The sequence below is a fragment of the Cervus elaphus genome, chromosome 12 (assembly GCF_910594005.1).
Source record: "Cervus elaphus chromosome 12, mCerEla1.1, whole genome shotgun sequence".
Lineage (NCBI taxonomy): Eukaryota > Metazoa > Chordata > Mammalia > Artiodactyla > Cervidae > Cervus > Cervus elaphus.
The window spans coordinates 78860959-78873077 of record NC_057826.1 but is presented as its reverse complement, the minus strand read 5'-3'; the positions used below and the strand labels follow the sequence as shown (position 1 = coordinate 78873077).

General features: G+C 46.9%; 1 protein-coding gene across 3 annotated transcripts; it reads left to right on the top strand.

Annotated features, from left to right (window-relative positions):
- The first annotated feature begins 3473 nt into the window (after window positions 1-3473).
- PPP1R3E (protein phosphatase 1 regulatory subunit 3E) lies at window positions 3474-7422 on the top strand. Of its 3 annotated transcripts, none has more exons than XR_006343912.1 (3): window positions 3474-4142; window positions 4442-6685; window positions 6971-7422. XR_006343912.1 is itself a non-coding variant. In XM_043919579.1 (3 exons), exons 1-2 carry the CDS (start codon window positions 3726-3728, stop codon window positions 4862-4864), a joined length of 840 nt encoding a protein of 279 aa, XP_043775514.1. In that variant the 5' UTR covers window positions 3474-3725; the 3' UTR covers window positions 4865-4898; window positions 6563-7422. The 3 variants fall into 3 exon arrangements, 2 of the variants coding, with proteins under 2 accessions (XP_043775514.1, XP_043775513.1); XM_043919579.1 differs by having other exon boundaries at window positions 4442-4898; window positions 6563-7422; XM_043919578.1 differs by having other exon boundaries at window positions 4442-7422.
- Window positions 7423-12119: the final 4697 nt, after the last annotated feature.

Genomic DNA, 12119 nt, shown 5'->3' with positions numbered 1-12119 from the left:
AGGGAGGGCCCGGCGCCGGGTGATGATGGGGCCCAGAGATGCGTCCAGAGAGGGGGCGGGGCTGGGACGCAGGCTTGGGAAGAGCCACAACTCAGGAAGGGAGAGGGCCGCTGGAGGCCAGGAAGAACAGGGCCAGGAGGGCATCGAGGGCCAGGCAGGCTGTGAAGAGAAGCCGCTGGGCCTCATGAAACCTTGGAGCAAATTCAGCATTTCCAGAAGATCTCTGATATTCCATGCACTTGTTGAACTCTTCCAGGACTGGAGTGGGTGCCCAGAAAAGAGGAACAGTTCCCATGCTGGTGGGAACTGCCTGCCAGGTGCCTTACCCCATGGGGCTGGCAGACATGACACAGACAGCAGACACTTCCTCTTCTCTCCCGGACCTTTAACCCAGTGGCCTCTGTGTGAGCTGGGGCTTTAGCCAAGCATCGGGGAGCCAAGACTCGGATATGCAAGCAGTTTCTGCAGGTAACTTTTCTTCATCTTCTTTCTTCCTTTTTAAATAACCAGATTGGTTTTCTTTTTCATTCTTTCTAACCAGTGCATGAACTTACTCTCACTATGAAAAAGTCATATAATATAGAAGTGTAGGGGGAAAAACACCAGTCCTCAGTCCCTCTGCCACTCCCAAAATCCCACTTCCCTTCCTGCAAGTTGCCAATGTCAAGGCTGATGTTTATCCTTTCAGATTACATATATGTACACACATACACGAATGCCTATTATTTATACCAGGCAGTATGTTTACACAGGGTGTGAAGCCTCCTGACCACAGCCGATCCACACGAGGGCACCCTCAGGCATTCTGGCTGGGGCCCACCAGCTCTTGCAGCTGGCACTTCCTACAGCTCCATTTGGAGGACTCTCCAATCAAACCAAAAGAGGTAACCCAATTCTCCTTCCCTGCTGGTTCCTTTGCTTCCACCTCCAGTCCAAGTCTTGGTATTCCCATCTGCCCCAAACTCAAGAAGAAAGGTCTTTTTTGTAACAATGGTAACAACTAACACATTTTGAAGATTTATTAGGTATTAAATGCTTTCTTTACATGCTTAATATTTTATCCTCACACCAGTCCTTATGTCGTGTTATTCTCATTCTATGGATGAGCAAAGTGAGGCTTGGAGATGATAAGTAATTTTCCCAAAGCCACATACTGAGAAGATAGGCCTCAACCTAATTGTGATTTGAAAGTGTTTTTTTGTCTTAACTTTAACATTGCAGTGCTTCAAGGTCCCTCTTTGCTTCCGGTAATCAGTGTTGTTATCATGCCCTTTACGAGGCCAAGCCAAATCCACACCAGTTACCGACCCAAATTCAGTTCTCCCCAATACTCTGAACCTAACATCTATTTCACTCCTTTATGACTGTATCCTTTCAACCATCTGCATTTCTTCTTTGCTCTTGGGATAGTCATTCCAGATGCCATCAGCAACGTTGCCTTCTTTTTCAGAGAATAATCTAGTCCTTCATTTGCAGTCTTGATTTCTTCTAAGATGTTTACTTGAAATAAAAACACTTTTAAGTCTCAGGATCCAAATAGATTTCTCTCTGCCTGCCCATTCATTTATAAGTTCGGTGAGAGCAGGCACTGAATCGTACTACTTTTATGTCCTCATGGCCTAATACACCTTCAGTAAATGTTGACTGAAGAAATCACTCGATGCCTCTGGCCAGTTATTGAGCAGGCCCAGTCAGATGTTTGAAGATCACTGCAGTGGCTACTTAATAAACAAAGACTGTTGGACCAACACAAATTACACCAGGTCCAAGGCTGTGTGCCTCAAGGATCTTCTCAGACCAACACCACAGAGCCAAGGAATGGCAGCTCAGACAATAGAGCTCTTCCCAGAAAACCTTGGGCCATGTAGGCTGACACTGAACCTTACCTGTTCCGTCAATGACATATGGTACAAGAGCAAGGAAGACAGTTTTAAACTGCTTGACTATAACACAGATTACTGTAGCATTATTTCATACCCTAAAATATGAAAAGAATGTGTCCATGGATTACATACGTATGTGTAAAATAAGAAACTAAAACTCAGTATCACTTTAAAAATGAGTCCTGGCTAAAGGGCATTGCTATGCTTAATACTGGAGTTAAAATGCCAACAGGAATAAATTGTATAATAAAACAGTATATGTCTCACTATTTATTTCCAACTTAGTCACTTGTGATTTTACAGTTAAACTCCCTTGTTGCTTTAGAGATTCCATTTCTACTCTAACATTCCATATTTCAGTGCTCGGAGAAAGTTGATTATTACCACGAAATGTTTTAATCCACTTAATATAATTAAGTGTATAAAATAGTAGACTCTAGAACTGAACTGTTGAGATTCTAATTCCAGCTCTCCAAATATTAATTTATGTGACCTTGGGCAACAGACCTACCCCCTCCCTTCAATTTTCTCATCCATAAATTAGGCATAATCCTCCCTCTCCTATGATGAATGTACTATATGAGTTAGTGTTTGTAAAACAATGGTACCTAGCACATTTTAAGTGCTATGTAAGATCAGTAGGGAGTTAGAAAAAAAATAAACAAAACTTCACTTTTTTCCACAAATACAGGGGGGGAAAATGGAGTAAAAAGCAGCTCTATGCTCTTCTTGGAGCTCTCACTGGAATTACAACTCCACAGTTCCAATTCCAAGAAAGATATGTGATGATTCATTCAATAATTTGAGGGCCTACTATGTGCCGGAGAAGGCAATGGCACCCCACTCCAGTACTCTTGCATGGAAAATCCCATGGATGGAGGAACCTGGTAGGCCACGGTCCATGGGGTCGCTAAGAGTCGGACGCGACTGAGCGACTTCACTTTCACTTCACACTATGCGCTGAAACTCACCATGAATCAGACACAGCCTCTGCTGGTCAAAGAGCTTACAGTCAGGTTAGAGATCAGAATTTTAATCCACTTTTTCTTACAGATGAGAAAACTGAGGTCCAGGGAAGTTGTGCCTTGCTCAAAGTCACAAAGCTAAATAGCACCAGAGGTGAGACCAGAAACTAGGTCTTTCCACAACTCTCAGCTCAGAACTCTTTCCAAAGGGCCACCCACCTATTTGAGCGCCACATCTCAATTTCTATTTGAGGCTCTACCTAGCTTTTGTGACTTTCCCATATTTGCACCCACCACTACCATCCTCCCAAACCTGGAGCCTAGGGTTTAGGAAAGAAAACATTGAGCCCAGAAGAGAAAGTTACAGGCTGGGCGATTTGAACCTTTCTCTAAAAGAAAAGGTTACTCTCTACTCCTTGCTTAACTCATCCGGTGCCGGAAAGGCTGAGACCGTTAAAAAGAAAAAAAAAAAAAGGAAGAGTGGTCCCACTCTGGACCGATAGAATGAAGTGCCCGCCTCCTGGTGCGGCAGCATCAATGATAGATGGGGAGTCACTTGTCAGAGGGCTGTGGGCGGGGGCCAGGCCCAGCGAGGGCCGCGGGACCTCAAGCGCGGGTAAGCGCAGGCTCAGAGGAGACAGCCCGCAGGAGGTGATGGTCAAAGACCCTGGGAGAAGGCGGCCAGTGGGAGGAAAGGTAGTCACTTGGGGACGAGGCAGAACTGCAGAAGGTGGAGGATTCTGGAGGTGACAGCAAGGACAGCACACAACTGCGAGGGGTGGCTGAAGCTTCTGTGCGAACACCGGCCGGGTGGAGCTAAGAAAGGAGAGCAGCGCGCCGGCGCTGCCGGAGGGTCCCGCCCGGACGGCGGGGTGCCATGTCTCGCGAGCGGCACCCGCGCACCGACATCCCCCGCAACCTGAGCTTCATTGCCTCGCTGACAGAGCGAGCCTACTACCTCAGCCAGCGGCCCAGCCTCGAGGAGGAGCCAGAGGAGGAGCCAGGCGAGGGAGGGACGCGTCTCGGGGCCCGATCCCGAGCTCCAGGTCCGAGTCGGGGGCGCCGGGCTCGTTCTGCGCCCGCCGGAGGCAGCGGGATCCGGGCGCTCCGCAACCACAGCCCCGATACCCGTAAGAGAGTGCGTTTCGCTGACGCGCTGGGGCTGGAGCTGGCAGCCGTGCGCCGCTTCCGCCCGGGAGAGCTGCCCCGGGTGCCCCGCCACGTGCAGGTCCAGCTGCAGAAGGACGCCCTCCGCCACTTCGCGCCGTGCCAGCCCCGCGCCCGAGGCCTCCAGGTAGGCGGCAGAGGCACTCCGCTTCCCCAGGACTTCCTCAGCTTGGCCTCGGCGGACGTGTGGGAGTGGATTTACCTAGAAACACCCATCTCCATCCCCAACCCTGGGCTTGCTCTCGCTCACGCGCTTTGGGGTTCCCTTTGGGGAGTTCCCTAGGCCACTCTCCCTGCTGTCCCCAGACTGCCCCGACGCCAGGGTCGGCCTCTGATTGGTCCGGTGCCTCGCCCTGACCCCGCCCCCGTTCTCCCCCGCCCCTCTCCTTCCCGGCTCCCTCTTCCCCGCTCCTCCTTTCCCTACAGGAGGCGCGCGCCGCCCTGGAGCCGGCCAGCGAGCCCGGCTTCGCCGCCCGCTTGCAGGCTCAGCGCATCTGCCTGGAACGCGTCGAGGCGAGCCCGCTGGGCGTGGCCGGGAGCGCGCGCGTGCTGGACCTGGCCTACGAGAAGCGCGTGAGCGTGCGCTGGAGTGCAGACGGCTGGCGGAGCCAACGAGAGGCGCCCGCCGCCTACGCCGGCCCGGCCCCGCCGCCGCCGCGCGCCGACCGGTTCTCCTTCCGCCTGCCGGCGCCACCCATTGGAGGCGCCCTGCTCTTCGCCCTGCGCTACCGCGTGACGGGCCGCGAGTTCTGGGACAACAACGGCGGCCGTGACTATGCTCTCCGTGGGCCGGAGCACCCGGGCAGTGGCGGAAACCCGGAGCCCCAGGGCTGGATCCACTTTATCTGAGACGCAGGCGGCCGACGGCGGAAAAAAATCAAAGGCACCGGGAGGGCTGGGAGATCCCAAACATTTGCCTGAGAGGAATGGGAGAAACCGGGATTGGCGGGGAGCTGTCCTAAGGAGTCAAGTCAGGGAGGGCGAGGAGAATGGGAGAAACCAAAGGGGTGTGAAGAGTGTGTGGACTTAAAGCCGAGGAGACTGGGGTGGATGTGAGTGGATGAACCCACGTCATAGAAAAGGGGGAAGGAAGGGGTGCTGGAATATTAGAAAAGAAGCAAAAGGACGATGGTGACGCTGTCTTCCGTGAGTGGGTACTGGGAGAAAGTGAGTAGGTGGGTCAGACTTAGGTAGTCAAAGGTTGAGGACACCTCTTTGGTACTCAGGAGGTATTTTATGTGAACTAGAAACACACCACAGTTGAAATCATTTAGATTGCTGGTTCACTCCCTCTTACTGGTCTTTGCCACCCCAGGTCCCACAGCCCTGCTGTCCTAGCTTTAACTCAGCTATAATTACCTTGCTTAAGTCCCAGGAATTTGGCCATTGCTTCCCAGCCCCCGGCATTATGACAGGATTCCCTTGTCACCCCTGCAGTCCCTGGTTTCAGTCTTTGCTGACTGGCTGGGGAGTGAATGGCAGGTAACAGTCAGAACTCCTTCCTCCAGGCAGCCCTGGGGATGAAAATGAAAGCAAAACCAACTCCAGGCCTTGTAGCTAAATAATGTGGTGCCTAAGGGGTGAGTGCAATCAGGAGCTTCCAGAAAAATGCCAGCCTTACCTTTCTGGGTGCCTTCTAATGACCTCTAAGCACTTTATGGACTCTCTTTGTCAAGGGACAACACGGGGTTCTTTCTGCCTCAGAAGAAAAGGGAATCACTGACTAGCTGGATAACTTTGGGCAAGTTATTTCACCTTTCTGGGCCCGTTTCCTCCTTGAGAAACTGCATTTGGATTAGTTGATCTCTTAGGCCCCTTCTTGCTCTGACATTGTATGATCTGTGAGGGGAAGAGTGAGGATTAGAAGCCACATTCTCCAGCCTGCAGTTGGAGTGCTTACAGTTCAGGACACACAGTACCCCAAGCGTCTGGTTGGGCCTGAGAATGGTCCTCCAGTTTTTGACACATGTTCAGAGCCCAGGAAACATCCCATAGCCAGCCTACAGTCTCAGGGTATTCCAGGGCCTCTTTCACCCTCTTGCTTTTTGCTCTTGCCCCACAGACTTCCAGCCTGGGTGCTATGAGACAGCTTGTGGGAGGTGCCTCTCTCGGGGAAAATGATGCTTGGGAGCCCCTAAGATGAAACAGTGTTGGGGACTTTCTTGAGGTTAAAGGATTATTGGTATAAGAAATGGAAAACATTTCAAATAAAGAAGCAGAGCAGCTTGAAAATTAAATGGTGCCAGAAGATAGCAGTCTGTTACATACCCTGAGCAAGTGAATGGGAAAACTGGACTCTCCTACCCATTCACATTCATGCTTTATGTCTCCTGGTTAACCTCTGCTGGGTGTTTGTTTTTCCTCTCCTTTCACCCTGTTTCTTTTTTTTTTTTTTTTTCCCCGCCCTGTTTCTAAGTTCTCTTTCCTTCTGCCCCTCTCACCACTTTCATTTTCTTTTAGCATGTAGGGTATTTACCTTCATTTCCTCTAGTTCCATCTGCCTCCCTCTTCATCCTTGTTGATCTCTGCTATTCCTTCTCCCTTCAGAAGAGGTTCCTTTTCTCCAAGACCATGGTTGGTCCACTTTGCTCTCTCAGGCTCCTTCTTGACAGTCTTCTAGAAGAGAGAAGAAGCAGTTCCTGATGCTGCAGATGAACATGGAGCTCCCAGGTAACCAGCTCCCCAAACCCATTTCTTTCTGTTAGTGATTTCTCAAAACTTTTTGGATTCCCCTTTTACCCCTCAGTGAGAGAAGGTAGACGCACACGTGCCTATACATGCATTCAGAATAGAGTATAGGGCTTGTTTATCATGCCCCTCCTCTCCAAAACCCTAATTCTTTACAGAAAAAAAAGGTTAAAAGAGAAACCCCAAGTACTCTAATGCCCATTTAAATGTCATCCTTATCTGATAAAGAAAACAAAGAATTTCATGTATCTTGTGGATCACCTTCAGGTCAGAATCCCAGCAGAGTGAAGAGAGAAAGTGTACTGGAAGCCACCAAGCAATGCACTTTTTAGTCACCAATGAAGAGCCCAAGGGAGGATAATGGAGTGGGAGACGGGGTCAAGGCTCAATGTGTAATCTCTTGCTTAATGTGTATGCATGACTGTTACCTTGTATTTAGCAATCTCAAGAGCCCACATTTACTTATCTATCCACTAAAATCTGGTTCCTTGCATGCATGATAATCCTGAAAACAACCTTATGAATGGAGTAATGTTATTCTTGTTTTAGAGAGAAAACAGTTTAGAAAAGCTCAGTAATTTATTCAAGATCACACAACTAGTAAATGGCAGAGCTAGGGTTGTGAACGCAGGAGATCTCCAGAGCCTCTGTGTATAAGCATGATGTCATAATATTTTCCTTTAAAAACAAAATTAAAACCTTGCCTTTAAAAAAAAAAACAAAAAACAGAAACCCTTGCCACATATTTCGTACTAGGAGAAGACCAGTTTCTAATTGTTCTCTGCCTTCCCAGCCTCCTTAACTGGCTTGGGAAAGGCAAAGCACTGAGGGTCCTAGGCTTCATCTGCTCCTTCCAGAAGCTTGCTGCTGCTTTCTGTGACCCTGTCCCAGCTCCGTAGGATCAGCAAGGAACCACTTCGCCTGCCTGCTGTAGAATTTAGGAACCCATGTGAACTCCTGCCTTCCCATACAGGGATTCTCTTCTGGCCCTAGGTAGTTTTAGTCCACACCTGTTGGCGTGCTGCACACCTTCCTACCCCACCCCCACCCCCCCCACTAGCCTTGAACCACCCAGTTGCCTAAAATTTGCACTGGAAGGATTCATGAGTAGGCTAATTGCTGGATGGTCTGCTGGATGGTCCGTCTCCTGGAGCCCGAGTAATACTAAGGGGATAATTGCAAATGGATTTGGGGGCAGGGAACCAAGGAGAATTCATTGTTCTTGGGCTTTATCCCCAAGAATTACCATTGCTCACCTATTCCTCTGTTCTCAACTTCCTAGAGCCAAGACATGAGTCCTGTGGTTTTTCCATACAGAGTTGCCCCGGGGTAGTGGTGGGAAGGTGGTAAGCTGCTAGTCAAATCTGACATGAGAAACACTAGGAATTTGGCAGAATCTTTAGAGGTGTGTCATGTGTTAAGCACAGGACTTTCCTGTAAAGCCTGATGACTCCAAACAGGAACAGTTCAGGGTATAACCTGTCAGTCATGGACTGGGAAGTGCCATATGAGAAACCAGTACCATGGTCACGGGCTGGGTCCTTGAAGCAACACAGCAGGAACACTTTTGCCCTTTCCTCTCATCCAGACGTCAGATGTCCTTCCTACATACTCTTCCTGTTCCTTTGTTTTCCTTTATGAATATAGCTCATCATTTCTCTTCTTAATAAGCCCTAACTCAGCTTTCCAATCTCATCCCACATTCCCTTTCTTCTAACTCCTGTGTTTTTCTGGAGCTCCTCTGGATCTTGGCAATCCATAGATCACAGAATTCAGAGACCTGAAAAGGCTTGTCTTTGGAGATCATTGGGTCTAGATTCCCCTAGAGATGAGGACACAGGTCCAGAGATAAGAAGGGACCCCAGCAGGGTCAGAGAATTTGTTAGTACAGCTGCAGATGGGACTTAAACCCAAGCCTCCTGACCACATCATATTCCCAGGCTACCAAAGAGTCCTCTCTCCACAGGAACAGACCCATGATTTTTCTTGGCAAGGGATACATCAGAAGTGTTTCATTTTCTGCTTCTAGTTTCCATTCCCTACTGCATTCAGGCAGAAAGAGAAACAAAAGGGACTAGTATGTCCTTAGCCTTGGCACTTGTTTCAATGATGTTGCTGAGGAACAGTGAAGTTGCTAAAACAAACAACTGAATAATCTACCCATTGAATGGCTAACCTAGGGAGGAAATAAAAGTGTCTTCTGTGAATCCCCCAAACCACTGTTCTCATCAGACCCTCCCTGAACCTCCCCACCCCCTTCACAGTGCAGCTTGGTTCTCTGGACCCCATACCTGCTGGTATTGTGCCTCATTTCAGCTTCCTCATGCAACTGCCCTCCCTTTTGGATAAAAGACCTCATATTTGAAATAAATTTGAAATTTGAAAATAAAGTATAAGATGTTGTGAAGTATTATTTTTGGGGGGCTGAGGGTGACAAGAGACCCAGAGGCAAGATTTCTTCCTCCCTCTCACCCCTCATTGCTTGGCCATCTCATTTCTTGAGATGAGAAGGAGATAATGGAGGAGTTGGGTGACCCTGTTACGAGACACCCCTACTGTATAACACTACCATTTGGGGCAGTGGTAGGGAAAGTTACCAGGCCTGGCACTTAGCTCCCCTCTACCCTGCACCCAGAACCAGTTGCCACTGCAATTAAAGAGAATAGCTCAGGTAAAAGGTTTCCCCGTTTGGTGGGGTGCTCTTCTTAAGGGATCATCTAAATTACATTCTGCTCCTTAGTCTGTGGAGGGAAGATCAAAGCCCCTTTGTCAAGGGCAACCCTAAAACAAAGAACAAAAGCATGATGGAGAGGAAAAGCAAGGACCTTTGTCTAATACGAAATGAAGTGACAGATATTAAAGGGAAGTAACCTTGAAAAAGACTGAGTTCTAAAATAGTATTGACTCCCACATCACCTGAATGATCAAAGAGTCCAATTACCCTCAAAGTAATGAAAGGACATTCCTTATAGGGAAGCCCTAGCCCTAGAATAATCAGATGCCATGTCATTACATCATAATGGCCAAGTTGTGATGTCACTGCAGAGTACCTACTCTAGTACACACTGTAACTGAAACCAGATATGCTGAAGGGTAGAATCGGCATGAGGAGCAGACACCCAAGGAGAGGTAACTGAGGGCTTTTCAGGGGTTCCCTCCATGGCTCATTGCCTAGGGTTGCTCCATGGCCCTAATGTCTTTCCAGACTTGTCATGTCTTAGTTTGGTAATAGGTTTGTCTGAAATCTTTCTTCTGCAAACTCCTTTATTGCAGCTTTTGCTATCCTAAGTCCTCCATACTTGGCAGCTGTGATTGGTCAGCCCTCCCCTCCAGTGTTTCTCAGGACAGAGCATAGAACACTAGAGCAGGGTTTCCCTAAATGGGGCAGAAACTCACCATATCCATTTCATTCCCAGGGATAGATCCAAGTTTTTGGTTGTCTGAAGCACATAACTTTTTTCAAGAAAAATAAATACATAAGGCACAAAAGAGTGAATATATTTCAGGATGAGAAAAAATATAAAAATTATAATATTTAAAAAGCTGATGAAAGATCACGAAATCCAAGAAAAAATTTTAAAGTTACCTATGTGGCAAACCTAAATATTTTTCCTACAATTTTGTTTTTGGCTGCACACTCTTTCATATCAGTCTTTTAATGATTACATATAATTTTTCCATAAAGAGGTAATTCCATCACCATGATCACTTTAAAAAAAATTTTTTTTGATAATTTAAAAACATTTCACCTTCATACCTTGTAAGTCATAATGTTCACATAATTGGGGGGTGGGATTTTTGTCAAACTTGGGAAAACCCTACCAAATTTCTTTAGTATATGCAGTGTAAGACTTTGGAGCATTTTCAAATTTTGTAATAATAAATAACATAACTGAATTGTTGACATTAGTAGTATTCCTGGAAGCTGTATATTAGTTTGTTAGAGCTGCCATAACAAAATACTTAGACTGGGTAGCTTATAATATGGAAATTTTCTCATGGTTTGGAGACTAGAAGCCTGAGATCCAGATGTTGGCAGGGTTGATTTCATTCTGAGGTTCCTCTCTCTTGGCTTGTGGATAGCCATCTTATCCCTATGTCTTCATATGGTCTGTCCTACCTGCATGTCTGCATCCAAATTCCATCTTATTATAAGGATAACAGTTATACTGAATTGACTTACTCTAAAGACCTTATTTTAATTACCTCTGAATAGACCTTATTTCCCAATATGGGTACATTCTGAGGTACTGGGAGTTAGGGCTTTAACAGGAATTTTAGGGGGACACTGTTCAGCCCATAACATTATAAATACTAATAACTGTTCAAAGAAGTAACTGCAAACCACAGATGTGTAACTCCTAAACCCAAACTAAATGTATTCCCAACTCAACTTCATTAGTCAATCCCTAAATGCCCATGGCCTCTTCATTGCCATTGGACAAAAAGAGAAGGGTAATAGAGGGGAAGTCAGAAAGAGACATCGATCTTGACCAACTGCAGTTTGAATTTTTTTTTAATTCTACAAAAACCTATTAACACATTGCTGAGACTCTTCCAGTGCTTTGGAAGAGATCTATGCAAGAGAGGACTCTTAACTTCCTCCAGCTTCCTTAGCTATTGGGTAATTGTGTATCTGGTCAGTCCTGCTAATGTTACTGAGTCATGCAAAGGGGGAGGGAGTTTTCACTAAAGATTGAGAATGACGTGGATTCTTCAGCACTAGTTCCTGGAAGAGCTGGGATGATCACTGACTTGCTAACTTCCTTCTCTGATAATGTCAAGTCTGGACCTCTTCCTCTCTTCCACTCCCCTACTTCAGTCCACTCCATCATCTTAAGTGTAAGGGTGAAACCCACATAAAAGAGGGAGTCTTCAGCCTGCTTTCCAGAACCAGAGCACAGAAATTTCTTTCCTTGGATTTCTTTCTTCTCTTAAATCTTGAGTCTTTGACTCTTCTGCATACTCCTGACTTGGGAGTGTGTATCATTCTGAGACAAATGTGACTGAGTTGTCTACATTTCATAATTCCCGGCCCATGATCTGTGATGCCCAGAAGGACTGACTTAACCCCCCAGGAGAAGCCACTAAATTTTCACAGTTCCTGCTTGGCTTTCTAGCCAAACTGAGTTCTTCCCAGTCAATATCCAGCCTCATTGTTTGGATTAAAAGAATGAGCTCTCCATTGACAGCTGAGAGTTGTCACTGCCTAAAATGTTTCGCTTTCCCCTTTCTTCCTTACATACAAACCATTGGGGTTATTATAATAAGTCTTGAGTTAGGTCTGTATATAGCACCGGTCTTGGCTTAAATCCTAAGTGATCAAAAGTTTTCTAACTCTAAAGCTGAGAAGATTATTTCCGTTGCTTACTCCTATCATGTTTTTAAGGGATACTAGTTTGAAGGGCATGGCCCT